At 39.1% G+C, this 16,521-nt stretch overlaps 2 protein-coding genes across 3 annotated transcripts; one reads left to right on the forward strand and one right to left on the reverse strand.

Annotated features, from left to right (window-relative positions):
- Positions 1 to 989: 989 nt before the first annotated feature.
- On the forward strand, positions 990 to 6,336 carry LOC115755096 (transcription factor 25). The gene is made up of 4 exons (XM_030694370.2): positions 990 to 1,335; positions 2,950 to 3,470; positions 4,706 to 5,617; positions 5,900 to 6,336. The coding sequence occupies exons 1-4, from the start codon at positions 1,159 to 1,161 to the stop codon at positions 6,186 to 6,188; spliced, it is 1,899 nt and encodes a 632-aa protein (XP_030550230.1). The 5' UTR covers positions 990 to 1,158; the 3' UTR covers positions 6,189 to 6,336.
- A 631-nt stretch (positions 6,337 to 6,967) lies between these two features.
- LOC115755094 (GTPase Der) lies at positions 6,968 to 13,327 on the reverse strand. Of its 2 annotated transcripts, none has more exons than XM_030694367.2 (10): positions 13,083 to 13,327; positions 12,902 to 12,980; positions 11,689 to 11,959; positions 11,357 to 11,581; positions 10,799 to 11,058; positions 9,878 to 10,101; positions 9,025 to 9,150; positions 8,613 to 8,798; positions 7,654 to 7,791; positions 6,968 to 7,520 (listed from the first exon to the last, which is right to left on the reverse strand). In XM_030694367.2, exons 1-10 carry the CDS (start codon positions 13,323 to 13,325, stop codon positions 7,218 to 7,220), a joined length of 2,055 nt encoding a protein of 684 aa, XP_030550227.2. In that variant the 5' UTR covers positions 13,326 to 13,327; the 3' UTR covers positions 6,968 to 7,217. The 2 variants fall into 2 exon arrangements, with proteins under 2 accessions (XP_030550227.2, XP_030550228.2); XM_030694368.2 differs by having other exon boundaries at positions 13,151 to 13,282.
- Between the last annotated feature and the right edge of the window lie 3,194 nt (positions 13,328 to 16,521).

Below are 16,521 nucleotides of genomic sequence, written 5' to 3' on the forward strand. Positions count from 1 at the left end.
ATGCGCACCCATAGTGTCTTGACCTAATCGGCCATGGATGGGTTGGTCTTTGAAGCTCTTTTCTCGGTTGCAAAGCCGCCGTGCGGTTGGACATTGCCAGAGCCATCGAACATCGCCTAAATCACGGATGTAAATCGGGAGATACAATCGAAGTAAATTTTGAATTGGGGCCGAAGGCTTAGTGTGAACTCTAGGAGTTAGGATCTTTTTGTTTCTTTCAAAATTCCTCATCTTTAAAGGTCGCGGCCCCCCCCCCCCCCCCCCCCCCCCCCCCCCTCCCCCCCTTTCATCCAAAAATGTCTCGTTGATGAACATGAGTTGGAGAAGAGAAGAAGAAAACGTGGATTTTGCGACTTTTATTTTAGAGTTTTGGCATATTTTTAATTAAAAAAATTTTGGATAAAAATGCCCTTATTCTAATGGTCGGAAATATTAAACAATGTTTTTTTTTTGAGGCATTATTTTAAAGAGAGCACCAAAAACTTTAAATTATTACATCACGTGACAAATTTACTCAAAATTATTTTTTACTACAAAAAATCTTAAACTAATACACCTGTGATAAATTTACTTTAAATTATTTTTTTCGACAATAAAAAATTCTAAACTAGTACACAAGTGACAAATTTACATTCCGTTATTTCTATTAAATTGAGTTAATACTACGAAATATTCCAAATTGATATACATGTGACAAACATAGGGTAAAAATTCTAAACGTGTATACCCGATAACCGTAGTGTGTCATCCAATTCGACAATTTCACGATAGAATATAACGGAAACAAACGAAGGGTGAATTTGTTATAAGAGTATCAATTTGGAATAAATTTGTCAAAAGTGTACTAATTTGAGATTTTTGTGATAACAAAATAATTTGAAATAAATTTATTATTAATTTAAGATTTTTTATGATATTTATCCTATTTTAAACCATGTTCATTCTAAGTTTTTTTTTTTTTTTTCGAGAGAATGATGGCACTTTGTGCACATGAATAAAATCCTGTTCAGCCAAGACTTGTCCGACCCCTCCTCACAAGTCCGAACCATCGTATCATTTACGACACCAATCAAATATTGCGATTGTAGACCGCCTTTGCTCTGCTTTCTCCGACCTTCGTTTTGGGGTGGAAGGATTTGGGAGTGAAGGTGAGAGAGGATGTCCGGTAGGTTGCTGAAGAAAATCCTGAAAGAACAGGAAGCGCAGCAGCTTCAGCTGCCATCGTCGGAGGACGAGGACTGTGATTCTCAGTCGCCCGATTCTAAGAAGAACCCCTTCGAACTCCTCGGCAACGAGGACAACGAAGAAAGTGATGACCAAGACGTCCCTGAAGCGGTTCGACCTCATCTTGCCTGTTCGCTTTACTTTTCTTTTCCCATATGATAAAATTCCCCATTCTTATTGCATAAGCTTCAAAGCCACCTTGGAAAGTCTAATTTGACACACCCCGCTTGCAATTTCTCGTCACTGGCGCAATCGGGGAATAAGTCGATTCATTTTTCGAACAAAATATGATTTGACAATGTCCCTAATTTTTTTTTTGGTCCAAAACAATGTCCCTAATTGGTCGGGCCTTTTATCGGTGAATCGTTGACCTTCGTTTGTCTCCAGAACTAGCGTGATCGCATCACGGATGTCATTCTAACTGTGCTTTGATGTTATTTCAGTTTTTAAGATAGGCTTGATAAAGAAATGCTAGATTAGAGTGAACGTGCTGGCAGCGGTTATGGGCTTGTGGAATTCATCCAGAGATTGCTTATGAAGATATGCGAGATTAGAGTGAATGTGCTGGCGGCAATTTTGGGCTTGTGGAGTTTATCCAGAGATGGGGGGCAAAAGATGCATTCTAGGTAGAAGAAGGATGTGAAAGCAAACTGAGTGTTTCACTTATATAACTTGGGTTAAGCAGCGAGTAGGAGACATGCATCTTTCCTTTCCTTTATTTCATGATATTTTAGTGAGGTAATTAATTAGATGGGTTCTTTTTCAGGCTAGGTAGCCGGACAGGTTTGGCTACATGCTGATTGCCAGGACTTTTTATGCATTCAAATCAGTTGGAATTGATTGTGTGGAAGACATTATTTGGGACAACTTAAAAGATATAGATAATGTTCTAAATTTCTAAGACATATTTTGTCCCCCTGTGTCTCATGAGTTCCTCCTGTTTCGGGGCTTGTGAGGCAGTTTTGGTTGCCAACTTTCCAGTGGGGAATTTTATCAGGTTTTACATAAATATCTGATACTGGATCAACATGATGACTTTATCTGTTGTTAAAAACCCAAGTATCCAGAAGACTGTCTTTTCTTATTCGGTATTATGTTGTTCTAGACCTTAGTCCATTCTAGTACGTACTTATGATTACCTAAACACCATAGAAGTAAAAAAGGCTTCCATTTATTCTTCTGGCATTTATCTTCACACATGATCACAATCTTCATTAAGGACTCTTCCTTCTTAAATTTGCATGTCGTGGAAAAGTTCAAATTTTGCATGGGTGCCCATGTGTATTTATGGATTTTTAATAAGCACAATCAGTTGTCGTTTGTGATCTGATAAATGTATATGTGGCAGTATTATTTGGATATCATGGTCATAATGTGTATTAGTTTGCAAAGGGGATGTGGCCAGAAAGATTAACTATGGTCCACATAAAGTAGAGCACTGATCAAAGACTAAGTAACTAATCATCAATTTAGCTACAGCTGTCGGAGACAGTGAAGTCTTCATAAGGTGAAATCTGATAAGTCACAGATGATAGACCTGCATGGAACATGCTATTTCACTTATTTCCTCATTGCACTTATGTTTTATTTTTGTGGAGATTCATCCTTAACACCTGCTTAAGTTTGATCTGAGTGTGCTTTCTGAGAGTAGTTCTATTTTCCATTTGTATTTATCATCCTTTTAGCAATCATTTCATCCGTCTAATAAGAGTTCTTTACCCACAGGAGTTTCAGTCTGCTGCAGTTGATGCACAGTCAAGAGGAAACTCTGATGAACTGGAGAAAACTCTTGTAGGAAGCACTCTTGAGGTGGTTTCATCATCCAACCACAAACCAAGGAAAAAGAAGAAAAAGAGAGAAAATAAGGAATCTTCACACCACAATGGACTTAGAAAATCCTCTGACTTTGACCAAATTCTGGAAAATTTATCGATAGATGTAAAAAATGAAAAGGAGCAGAGAAGAGATCATCACAATGATATAAAAGAACAAGCAGTTTCTGTATTACAAGTGAATCAAAAGTACCTAAATGCTGAAATGGAGCTGCGAAGAATTTTTGGGTCTAAGGTCGTAAAGTCGTTTGAAAGTAGTCAAGTTGGTAGTTCTAGACACACACGTGGGGGAAGACGTGGAAGCCATAATACTAGAAAGACAATACTTGTCACTCCCTTGGACCATTGGCCTCGCTGGGATGGATCCTTGTCCATGGAATTTTTGGAAGCAAGTGACAGGCACAACCACCTTAGGTAAGGAGCATGTTTCATCTTTTTCTGGTAATGTTTTCCCTATTTTCTGTGCATAGAGTACTTTTGGAGACAATGAGTTTATTCATAATGAGTATATGCTAGAAAGATGAGAGGCTGCAATTTTGCCACTTGGAGTGTGAGAACTTAATACCTGTACAGGATCGGGAATATGTTTATCACAATGATGAATACTTGGCGGCCTATGCTTAATTTTCAAATTTGAGTAATCTTCCTAGGGCAAGGCGTACATCGACTTTGGTCAGTGTTCGTTATCTGTGATTTTGGGGTCATGGGCCCAAGCAGTATGAAGGCCCATACCTTGAGCATCTTGATTTGGTTAGGCAGCCTCTTAGGATGGTAGCATCCATCGTGGTGGGTGACTTTTGAAATTTCACATTGCCATTATGCACGCCACTTGAGCTGGTGCACCGGCGATGATCATACGAGCTGATGAGATTGTGAGAACCAAAGTCCTACTTTGTGGCACAGAATTTCGTGGTATACAAGTTTAGATTCACCTCGTTGAGTGGTTGACATTGAATAATACCTATGGGACAAGGCTTTGTGCTCGACAAAGGAGGTTTTTCAATTTGTAATTTGTTCAATAGTTTCTTGATGGTATGGCATCTGCTCCTATTTAAGATGGAAATTGTCTGGACTCTTTCACGTAAATCTAAAGCCAGTTACCCAAAGATATCGTTGATGCTTGTCTACTGAGCTCCTTCATGATTAAATGCCTGAATCTGAAGAAAAGATGTCTGATGTATCTAGTGTGGTTACATTTAGCTGGTTCAATTTGCTGTGTGGATTCTGTACATAGTGAAGCAAGCTACTGTATATCCTCCACAAGCAATTAGACATCTAGTGTGGTTACATTTAGCCGGTTCAATTTGCTGTGTGGCTTCTGTACATAGTGAAGCAAGCTCAGTGTATATCCATTCTATATGGGGACACTGGAGTGCTATACACATTTAGGATGCTCGCTGTCTTTCTTTGATATAGGAGATCTTTTCATGTTTTACTAAATCAACTTATTAATTCTTTCTTTCAGTCATGTTTAGATGGACTGGTAGGAGTTCCATAGACATGGCTGGAACATTTGCCAACATGTGCTGTATGCTTCTTGTAGTTGACAATTTACCAAGAGTCTGGCTGTATATTCTATCTTTTAGCTTATATATGTATTTTGCACACTAATCAAATTGACATCTCTTAAATATGTAAATGTGTGCCAGATATGTCCAGTCATCTTCTTATGTTCAAGCTCAGAGGGCATTCGAAGCTGCCAAAGCTATTCATGATTTCAATGCCATAGCAAGTATTCTGTTATACCATCCTTACCACTTGGACTCACTTTTGACAATTGCTGAATACTTCAAAATTGTTGGTGAGCACCAAATGTCAGCAGATGCCATTGGCAAGTGCTTATATGCCCTGGAATGTGCGTGGCATCCTCTGTTTCCTCCAGGGCAGGGTAATATCCAATTGAAATACAACCATGAAACAAACCGGCCTCTATATAAGGCACTTTTCATACACATGAACAATTTGGAAAGGCGAGGCTGTCATCGATCTGCATTAGAAGTTTGCAAGCTACTGCTTTCATTGGACATAGATGATCCAATGGGGGCTATGTTCTGTGTTGACTACTTTGCCCTGAGGGCGGAAGAATATTCATGGTTGGAAGAATTCTCTGAAAAATATAAAAGTGACAACTCTTTATGGTTGTTTCCAAATTTTTCATTTTCTCTTGCCATTTGCCGCTTCTATCTTGAGCAAGAGGATCTTCAAAAAGATGTGCATGATGATGATGCAAAGGCTTCATCAGTTGATCTTCTGAAGCAGGCGCTTATGCTTCATCCATCAGTGTTGAAGAAACTGGTAACAAAGGTTCCTCTGAAGGACCAGTTCTGCATAAAAACCGTCGAACATTGGTTCTTCCGATCAGAGCATATGGGAATACCATCCCTGGATCACCTCATCAATATATACATAGAGAGGAATTATCTCATATGGAGATTTCCTGGTCTGCAAAAGTTGCTAAGGGACACTGTGGAGCTGGTGATTGAAACAGTAGAAACTAATAGAAGCGACACAGAGGACTGGGCTTGTGTGAGGAAAGAAGCATTTTCATCTACCAAAAATGAGTAAGCCTTCTATCTTAGGCTTGTTCTAATTACTTTTTCTATTCCTAGTTTTGATAATGTTCCAATCGCTGAATAGGACAACGAATGCTTGGTTCATTAAGGAAAATAATAAAATGCATGCAGATAAGGTCAAATGCGTTTGGATTTTATTGTCTTCTCTTTTATGGTTTGTTCATTGGTTAGCAGAGTTTTGAGAATTTTGTTGCATGACTTTTGTGTTGTTGCTAGTTATTGACAAGTGTGGCGTCTCTCAACTCTTTTTTGGTCCCTTTTGGGACGCAGGTATGGTCATCTCTTGGTTTCTGATTTTTCTGATTCCATGGCATCAATTTCTCCCGAAAACATGCAACAATTCATGGGTGAACCGGGGTTGGGAGGTGGAATGCTTGTTCAGGACCAAGTTGTCAATCCAGCTGGTGGTGCACACGTAATCCGCGATGTGGCTGACAGGAGTGCTTTGGCTGTCCTATTTGAGTCCATCCTGCCTTGGGTTAATTATGGTGGAGAAGATGGTGGTAGAGGTGAGGATGCTGACCGCTTCAATCCAAATGCCCAGGACAATGCAGACTGACTAATTTTACTTCCGAAGGCAAAAGCATAATGGCTTACAGATTTTGAGCACTTGTTGTATTATCTTCATGATATTTGATATTTCCTAAACTTAAAACTGTGAAAGGCCTGATGCCATTTTCTATTACAAACAGAGATCATTGGCTCAACCAATTGTGAAACTGATACCTTACCATGACATAAATACCCACTCACATCTGCTGTTCAATCACAAAAATGCGGGCGCAGCGAAACATTAAACCGTGTGCACGAAGACAATACAAAATAGCCACCTATCCATAACTTCTCAAATTCGAATTGGCAATGGGAGTATAATCAGCAACGACCCAATATTTCTTGTAATCTCCGTGAGATATTTGGAGAAAGAATTTTCTACTTGGGCATATGACGCTATAAGCTAGAGAATAATGCCTGCCAATGTGACATGGTGTACATATAAGACAACTAAGACGAATTTATCCTCAACCGGTTCCGAGAATGCTATCACAAAATTGAAAATAGTTTACGTCCATTGTTAAGAAATGAATTTCTATCAAGGGGACAACTCTTTTAAGGAAAGATCAAAATCCCCATGATCTAGACATATATTCCAGCAAAAGTCGTCGTGAGTAAAGCTAAGAACTATCAACCAAACTTGTCGAACAAACCTGGCACAGTATTAGGTCCCTTTGATTGAAATAAACATATATCAGAGGCATTCGGCCCACTGAGATGAGACTTGAAACAAAAGTGCAGGGTATTGGCCAACATCCTAATAACCGCTCAAAAGCCAAATAATTGATATGCCAACAAAATTCCTTTCCAAATATCTGACAAAATTCTGTACATATGGCTATTGTTTTCCAAGATCGACTCCACCAGCCAGTAAGATTTTTTCTTTTCTTACTTGGCACCTAGCAGCCAGTAAGATTGCATTGCATTTTTTTTCACCTTACATTCCGGCACCTCCATACATTATCTCCTTTTTGCCCAAAGAGGTAGGTGCCAACTTCAAATACCCACAAAATTCTCAAGCTAGAAGAGTTATTCCCTAAGCAGCAGCTGCTCTCTTGTCTGACGAGATTCTTTCTGCCATTTTGCTTGAAGATTGGCTACTAATTCTAAAGCTACAGCCATCTCTTTTTAGAAATGACCGCTGTATGATCCTGATCGGAATTCCACCTAATTCAAAATCTTCCTCCAACGACCTCGTCAAAAACCTGAGGTCTGTGTTTGAGAGCTGTGTCTTCCCGCTGACAAAGGCGACAAAAGTAGGTGGCCTAGCTTTCACCTGAGTGAAGTACTTGATCTTGGGCTGGGCAGCCTGATTTTTCCAAGAGTGCCTGCTCATAACCTAGAGAGAGAGAATCATTGTAAATTGCATTATGGCAATCAAATACTCCTACACTCACTTGGCTACTGGCTAGCGGTATAAAGAAGTGAATTGTTGGAAGAACTAGAGAGACCACGCGTTATGGAAGACTAACCTTATGCAACCAATGGTTAAGACGGGCCGTTGGCAGTCTTAGACACCATTTCTCATATGTATCGACGACCTGGTGTATGACAGCCATCCTGCCCCTACCCTCCAATGCAGACATGAAAACAACAGGTACAGACTTCACCTGTTAAAAAGCAATGTCAATGACTCCAGCCAAGTTCCTCTATTACTTAAAAACATGCTAAGGCATCAAACCACGTTTCATTAATGGCCCGTTCGACATTAGTCTACTTATAAGGACATTCTTGTTTGATCTCCTAAAAAGGAGTTACTGGTACTGCAATCTATGCCAAAATACCAACTTACCATTGACCTCTTGATTTTCCAACTGCTCACATAAGTTCATAGATACACAGATTAGTTAATGTAGCAAGCCAGCAATCTAATTTCTAGAGAAATCTTTCAATAAAATTTTGTGAACACAAGACTAGGGGCAACAGGCTGCTCAAGAAAAGCATGTCTCCATCGAAAATCGCTTTTTGATAGGTACTGCTCCAAGTGTTGCCCTCACGACCTAACTAATGAGACACATCTGATATTGCATTGTCCAATGTCCAGTATATAGATTATGTAATCACCAATGCCTCAGGACAGGATGACCAAAAGAAGGCACGGCATCAAAGACTAGTTACAATACAAGCATAGGTCCATAAAAATGGCAAATATTTTTTGGTACGAAACAGTTCTCAGTTTGCAATGCTGGAACAATATAATTTGATTGAACAAGCTCCAAGAGATGGGCAGAAAAAAGGGACAAAGTCAAGCAGCGTTTCTTCTTACAAGCATATCTGTTTTCAATCAAGCAGAAATCTAATCCCAAGTCCCGCATATAGAGGAAAAGGGCTACTAGAAAGGAGTGCTGGATATAGCATAACAAGCCATCCAATAAGATGTTTGTGAAGAAAAAGGAATATCACAGGAGGGATATTTACAAGAAAGGAAAACCTGGGGAATCAAAGTCTGGATTTCTTCTGGAACAGCTTTCATCACCTCTTCATATAACGTCGAGTTCTTCTTCCCTCTAAGGACATCCATCTTGTTGACAATCACAACCAACCCACGTCCTTCTTCTACAGCTTGTCTGGCTATGACCACTTCGGCATGCTTCATGCTTCGTTGTGCTTCAGCAATCTAACAAGGTAGGGGCAAATAATGCATCCACAGTAGTACCAACAATTGAATCTATTAATCAAGGGATCAACTACAATGAGTAACTAACTGCTCTAATCATTCCTCAGCTAAAAATCTCTGCTACTAGATAAGCATCCCTTTGGCTATATTATCTTTACAATGTCATAAATTGAGCTTATAATGTCACGGTTGGATGGCGTGCATAGTAGAGTATTTTATAACAAACCTCTTCTGCATCAAGGACTAAAGCTACCACATGAGCACGCATAAGATTCTTTCTGGACTGTATGATACTCAAGGAAGATGGTCCTTTTTCTAGCTTTGTCCTTTGCAACCATCCTGCTGTGTCAACCTAGAAGATAGATCATGTCAGAATCAAAAGTCAAAAAGTGACCCTAAAGACAATAATCACATTTAGAGTTAACAGAAGTTCTTATGATAAGGAAAGGCCACAACTAAAAGAAATTTATCCTGTGCAAAGACACTGCAATGCTTTACTTCACAAATACCATTCATTTGATAGAACACTGGATGACAGTACTTACAGATTTATCACTAAACAAGGGCACGAACAATGCAAACATTGTAGCGGGTATAAATCCTCTAAAGATTTGGGCTGGAAAACTTCCAATCCCAATGGAAATCTCAAACTGAAAGTATATGAATGAACCAACCCGGTATAACTCATTTGGTCTAGTTCAAGAGATCAGGTTGAAGTATAGTGCATCTGTAAAAGGATGGAGACATGCAGTATGAACAAAACAATAAAAGACAAGCAGTCTGAAAAGCAATAACCAAGGGGGGAACTTATTTCGAATGCACATTTGCAAATGCAGTTGGGGGAAGGAGAGAGGAAGAAGAAAGAGGAAGGAAAGGGGGGGGTGTTGGGCGAAGAGAAGAGAGAGAGAGATTCTCATTTCTGCTAACATAAGTAGCTACTGAAAATTTCAAAGAAAACAATAAAGTAAGCAAGCAAGTCAGCACAATCAAATAGCCATGCTCACTCTATACAATATCCCAAACTTATGCAACCTCAAAAACCCTTAAAAAACGGTGATGAATGAATTCTCAGCACTTACCAGATAGATAGTTCTGCCTTGAAATTGAAAATGAGCCCTAATTGAATCTCTTGTTAGACCAGCTTCCGGACCAACCAGAACGCGATCTTCTTGTAACAAAGTATTCAACAATGTAGACTTTCCAACATTAGGTCTCCCAACTATTGCAAGCTGGAGAGGCAACTTAGACTCCTCAACCTCATTGGATTTGGGACAACTCTTCTCATTAGAAGCACTGTCACGATCTAGAATAGATGAAAAACATAATTAGGTTTGTTCGAATTGCGAAAACTTAAGCTATTAGATAGATGAAGGATTTGATATATCAACACAGCCCTTCTACATAAGGCTGGGATTTGACCTAAAGATGAAGCGCACTAATTGGTTACAAGGAAAGGTAAATGAGGGACCAGGAGAGATTTCATTTGAGGAACTCCTTTGATACTGGCTCTATCTATATATATATATATAGAAGGAGAGAGAGAGAGAGAGAGAGAGAGAGAGAGAGATGATAGACATCTTAACAATCATCATGGCTTCCTGTTTTATTTACTAGAGGCTTAACAATCATTGCGGCCTACCTGATCTAGGAAATTAATTAACAAAGACGATATGCACATTTTCTAATATTCTAGAAAGAGAGAAAATCACACAGCTTTGATGAGAATAAGAATAATATGGATATTAATTCTAAATGATTAAGTACTTCCGGTACAAACTCTTGATATAGAATAAAGAGATTAATTAACAAAAACTTTCTGTTAAACATGAGAGAGAAATCTGGTGAACTTGATTGAACCAATTGAAAGGTTTATGACTCAACTGAATTCTGTACATAAGGTTTTGAACTTGTGCAGTTTTCCCATAGGTACAGCGCAGAGAGAACCTCAAAGCCTACAACAAATAAAGAAGTTTTTCATGAATACAGTAAGCAACTCTTACCATTCAGAACATCAATCATATAATCCTCAAGGAGAGGCCTAAGAGCTACATATAGTTCTGCCATGCCTAAACCAGTCTCAGCAGATATAGCAATAGGATCGCCAAACCCCAGTCTGCTGGCTTCTGCAGCTAAAACAGCAAGAGAGCCATCATCATCATCCAGCGATTCCGATTTATTCATAACGACTATTGGTTTCATCCCAGGTGCATGTTTCCGCAGCCACCTCCCAACTTCCAAATCCAACGGGTGCAAACCAACTCTGTTAATCAGAACAAATCCCATTAACAAATTAAGTCATGTACATTATGAACATAAGGAAACCGACAAAGTGAAACCATGGGAAGTAACGCTGCGATATCTTTCCATACTTCAAACTGGAAGTACACACCTTGTGAGCCAATGAAGGAATATGTTTGCAAGGACGCAATCATGCATCCCAATTAGATGTTCTAGGTGATTTTACTAATATCCTTAATAATCTTCTCATAGTGTCTCTGCTGTACATTAAAGACTGTAAGAGGGTAGTACAGAATTTATAGCTGCAAGTAAGAGCTCACCTAGCATCTATCAGAAAGATGGCAAACTGAGACCTAGCAAGAACCTTCGCAATAATAGTCGTGGTTCTGTCCAGGATTGAGCCAGAAGATGCAGCCATCTCCAAACCAGCAGAGTCCAACACTCTAAATCTTAGATCACTCAACTTGGCAATGCCTTCTCGTATGTCTCTTGTCACATGGTCCTCCGGAGTGTTATACACAAGAGCCTCCCTCCTCCGAATTAAACTACACAATACCTAAGTACTTAATATAGGTAAACAAATCGTCAAAACTTGCTAACATGGCAATACTTGTTGCATTGATTGACACAGAGCCAGTAAAGTCAAACCTACCGGTTGAACAATGCCGACTTGCCCACATTTGGTCGACCGACTATGATAACTGTTGGAAGATCATCAATATCAACTTTGGTAAAGTCTACTGGTTGAACTTTGTCGTGTATAAGGTTAAAATTGTCAGAATGAACCCTTCTCACATCCATGTGTGGGCTGGTATGTAGTGAATCATTGTTGACAAGGGTGGAAAAATCTCTGGTGGAACCAGTAAATTTAGGAGACTTTGAATTCAAATTGGCATTGACAAAGCCGCCACCAAGCATTGACCCTGAGAAGCCACATAAATGTTGACAATCAGACATAGAGAAGACAAGAAGATAATTCCCCTTTAATTTAATTTGAAAGACGAAACCATCATAAGAGACCATACTATTAAGTACAGAATTGTTACGCTAGATCAGTTCTAGGAGACCCCATCATGGTGTCCCAAGTTCATGCAAAGTATATAGACCGCATTGATGAACTGAGATAGAAGGGCTAGCTCAGCTGATTAATTAATTAAATTAAATACACTAGCACTGTGCAATATTTCTCTCAAGTTCACAAAGCAGTTATTTTTTTTTTATTATGATTATTCCCGATACAGATGTTTGCATTAGAATTACTAAACCATATAGTGCTAATATTGGCAGTGTTAAAATAATCTCCTCAATCCTGAATAAGTTGCCACACAATAGAGACAATTTGTCACGCCTTAACATAAATAAACCTTAAGGATGTGCCAAGCTAAGTAGCGGAAAGGCTGCAATGTGCCAAGTATAAGGATCGAAAGAAGCTCCCTACAATGTCTGAATTAAGAGACTACCAATCCATACAACCACACACACTTCTATAGACACCTCATTCTATCATTATGGTTAAAAACAAATAGCAAATCATTGAAAAACACTAACTGTGAACGCAGATGAAAGAAATCAGAAGTATCATGCATATTAAGTAAAATCCCTGAAGAGCTTCCATTGAGATTTCATTTTACACTTGATAGACTTGCTCATCAGAATTTCATCATGCTAAATGAACATCAATAGAACAATAAAACACGCTGCTGGGTTTTTATTAGTTGTTCACCGGAAAACCATACTTCCTTATCTAGAGTGATCTCTGAAACTATGCTCCATCAAAAGGAAAAAATGAGTGACACTTTTCCTGTTGATGACCAACAGTCATGTCATACAAAATCTGACATGTGGAAGAAAAGGAAAATTTTTACCTGTCTTGATTATGGTTCCTGCAATGGACTTCAGTTCTCTGGACTTCACGACCAAGGCTGCAGCATTATGATGTGTCATCTATAAGGAAATGACAAATTCGGTCCACATTATTGATACTCGATAATAATGACAGTCATAGCAATTAGTAAAAAAAAGTACAACATACTGCGGGACACATACCAACTTCGCAACATCATATGCAGTGTCATCTGCAATGCACAAAAGCCAGGAGCCAGCTGCACTTTTATCTTTTGCTTTCTGAATATCAGCAATAATTGAGCTATCATATCCATGTTCTTCCATTTGTGTGCCAGACATGAAGCGTGACAACACCACAAGTCGATCATTTGCTAAATAGATGTGTTTCAGATGAGCTCTTCCGATCGAGATTCCCTTCAATGAAAAGGTCCTCATTCCTTGCATTTCTGCCATCCAAACTTTTACTATGAGCATGTATGATGCAATTGAACACGAGCATCTCCATAAACATAACTGTGGTAAAAATGCATTGGCTAGCAAACTGAACACTACGTGAAAGGGCAAGACCTTGTATCCAAAAACTCATTAAATATCAAGATCGACATGAGGACCCCGGACAAGTATACAAGGACCCTATCACCTAATGACACGATTAAGCCTAATTAAGCCAGATGGATCAGGCGTTCAAGCAAGTTGAAATCTGGGCAGCAGAGATCTCACATGAAATAACAAGCAAGGATCTGAAAATCTGTATTGATCCATTCCAATCAAGACATTCCTGCTTCAACTAAATGTTCTATTCTCTTATATTCGGATCACCCCTAAGCCAATGCCCTGCCCAACCAGACTCTCTGTCCCAATGGATAATGATGCATCCCACAAGATTAAACAGGTCGATATTTGTCATAATATTTTTATTAGTGTCATGTTCTTCTGAAGTAGATTGTTGCATTAATCTGCAACTCTAATAAGAGTCCTAAAAGAATAATGATTGTGCTTTGAGTTTAAGAAGTAGCTTCATCCACCAGGAGTAGGAGTACTAGCAGCCAGTAGGACTTTGTCAGTTTTCTTTTACTATTTAACATTGAGTACTATATTGGGTTTTGGCTAAATTAGGCTTTAAAGTTCCCCATGTAGGAGTTTCCTCTTACGACTTAGAGAAGGTGTAGTAGAATCTATTAAGTACCATGCACTTCCTAAGTATTATTTGTTGAACCGTTGATTGACTGAGTAAATAAACATTTTAGCAATTCTTTGTTATTGAGGTGCATGATACAATTCTCTCTTAGGCGTGATGCTTAAGAACCCAAGTGTGATGCTTAGGAAGCTTTGGGTGAGACGCCTAAAGACTTTTAGGCCAGAAACATTACCTCCAGATCTGATTCAATGCGATCAGATTGTCGCACATCACCGGAAAAACACAGAAGACCTTAAGGCACAAAAACTTAAAATGGAGGTAAAATAAGAAATGGTCATATGGCACCTTCACTATTTCACCGAGTTAGCTTAACGAATATAACATTCTCGGTCTCTAAGTAGGCAAAACTAAGCATTTCTCTGAGAAGCAGATTGAAAGTCAATTCATTTAGAGGCGTTTGCTTCCACAAGCAAAATCCCTCATCAGCTCTCTTACGTTGCTATACTTCACATGACTTGGATTTTCACCAAATTCTATCCGTTGCTTACTGCGACCGTCTCTGCTTGATGATGCAAACAGCAGTTTCACTCGGATGCTAAAACATCATCCAATTTCTGTAACTGCGTGCGAAAATTTGTCTATGGCAAGCTGGACAGGGAGAAGAAGTAGAGAAGGAAGGAGGAGGAGAACTCACTGGACTTTGCGTTGAGAGGAAGCAGAGGCGTCAACAGCGGCGGCCCTGGGCTGGCGGAGACCGGCAGTGGGTGAAGAGGCTGGGAAGAGTGGGACTGTATAAAGGGGACGAGATGGATGCGCCCGCACACTTTTATCAAATCTATTTCTCACTCTTAAAAAACAAAAAAGAAATGAATTTCTTACAGAATTGCCAATGAGGATACCCCTAAAGAACGCCACTTGGAGTTGCAAGATGCAATTGTAAAATTATTCTCCTTTTAAGGAGGAATTTTCTTACATTATCTCCTTATCTTACTTTCAATTAAAATATCCATTTCTCTCAATTGCTTGCCTCATTTAAATGCATTGAGTTTTGATAATTTTTCACCTTGTGTATAAGCATTGTGACACTTTCTATAAAGTACGAACAATAATATTTTATCATTTTCTCTTCGTATTACATTAATAATGTAATGACCCTAAAATTTTCAGTCAACTCACATGATAATGCTATAGATTTTAAAGATTAATGACGGGATGATAGGGAAGCACATTATATTTAAACTCAATCCCATGTATATGAGAAATTAGGACTAGATGAGGACAATGGAGATACGTGGACACGTAGAGAGCCGCGTGTCGGCACATCGCCTAGTGAGGGATACGCGTCACCCTTGGATGACACGCGTCGGGAGGGTGGACCCCGACTATGCCATGTGTTCGGGACGTGGCACGGTTGGTGCCATGTGACACATTGCAAACGCACGCCACCGACGCGTGACACGTGGTAGACACATGTCACCGCATGGCAAAGTGGGCACTAACTCACCGCGCCGTGTGTTTTTTATATAAACCTCTGATATCGGTTTGTTTTGTCATACAATTGTCGGAATCCTTACCCTCACTCTGCCACTATCCACGTTCTCCGCCATCATTACGCTCTTGTCCTGTCGCTAGACGTCCCATGATCTTCCGTCATCATGGTCGTCATTAAAAGATCAAAGGCAAGTGGATTTCTAACTCGTATAGTATGTATAGATAGACGTTAGAATTATATGTCAATGATTTGATAGTAGATTCGTGTCCATGAAATCATGTTTGATTCGTGTTCTTAAATTATGAATTTATGACACATGAGGAAGGATGGTGACATAACGGTTAAATGTGATCTCATTAGCTTGAGATCCGTCAAACATAATCACCACATAGGATAGATGTTTAACGCGATTGACATCTATTTATTTATTCCGTTTTTGTGAGCATGCTAAATCGGTTAATGTACAAGGTGAGACCGTTAATGATGACCCAAACCTCCTTTATTAAAATATTAAGTCGTAATGGGTTTCAGACTTGTGGCCTTCCATCGTCGTGGTTTGATGCAATATTATAGTGGTTGATTGACCGGTTATGGTTATATGGGGGGTAATTGTTATTCTTATTGTTGGACCACTCCATTATACATACGATGATGTGGGATTGGAATCAAACAATTTCCAATAACTGTTAGGTGAGAGGATCATTTGCATTTTCAATACTTATATGAAATGATGTGCTAGACTTAACTATGATTGTGAAGTTAATAACTGTCATGTGAGACTTTCATGGTCTATAGGCCAAAGTTATGACTGGAACTTGTATATGATGCATTGAAGAAGTTGATTCATTCATTGAGTTCATAGAATACTAATAACTGTTAGGTGAGGTGGATTATGGATTGATGGGACTCCAATCCCCACTAGCAATCTTTACCCAACTAAGATTGCCGTTTCTCATTTTAAGGAGTATGGATTTAATACAAATTTAGTGAGAAGATCTATTTCATTTAAA

The sequence above is a fragment of the Rhodamnia argentea genome, chromosome 1, assembly GCF_020921035.1.
Source record: "Rhodamnia argentea isolate NSW1041297 chromosome 1, ASM2092103v1, whole genome shotgun sequence".
In the NCBI taxonomy this organism is placed as follows: domain Eukaryota; kingdom Viridiplantae; phylum Streptophyta; class Magnoliopsida; order Myrtales; family Myrtaceae; genus Rhodamnia; species Rhodamnia argentea.

Excerpts from the sequence above, each read along its gene's own strand:
- LOC115755096 (XM_030694370.2), top strand. The coding sequence starts at position 1,159 with ATGTCCGGTAGGTTGCTGAAGAAAATCCTGAAAGAACAGGAAGCGCAG. Across the intron at positions 1,336-2,949 it reads ACCAAGACGTCCCTGAAGCG|GAGTTTCAGTCTGCTGCAGT; the intron begins GTTCGACCTCAT and ends CTTTACCCACAG. Across the intron at positions 3,471-4,705 it reads GACAGGCACAACCACCTTAG|ATATGTCCAGTCATCTTCTT; the intron begins GTAAGGAGCATG and ends AATGTGTGCCAG.
- LOC115755094 (XM_030694367.2), bottom strand. The coding sequence starts at position 13,325 with ATGCAAGGAATGAGGACCTTTTCATTGAAGGGAATCTCGATCGGAAGA. Across the intron at positions 11,059-11,356 it reads ATCTTTCTGATAGATGCTAG|AGTTGGTTTGCACCCGTTGG; the intron begins GTGAGCTCTTAC and ends TCTGATTAACAG. Across the intron at positions 7,521-7,653 it reads TTAACCATTGGTTGCATAAG|GTTATGAGCAGGCACTCTTG; the intron begins GTTAGTCTTCCA and ends CTCTCTCTCTAG.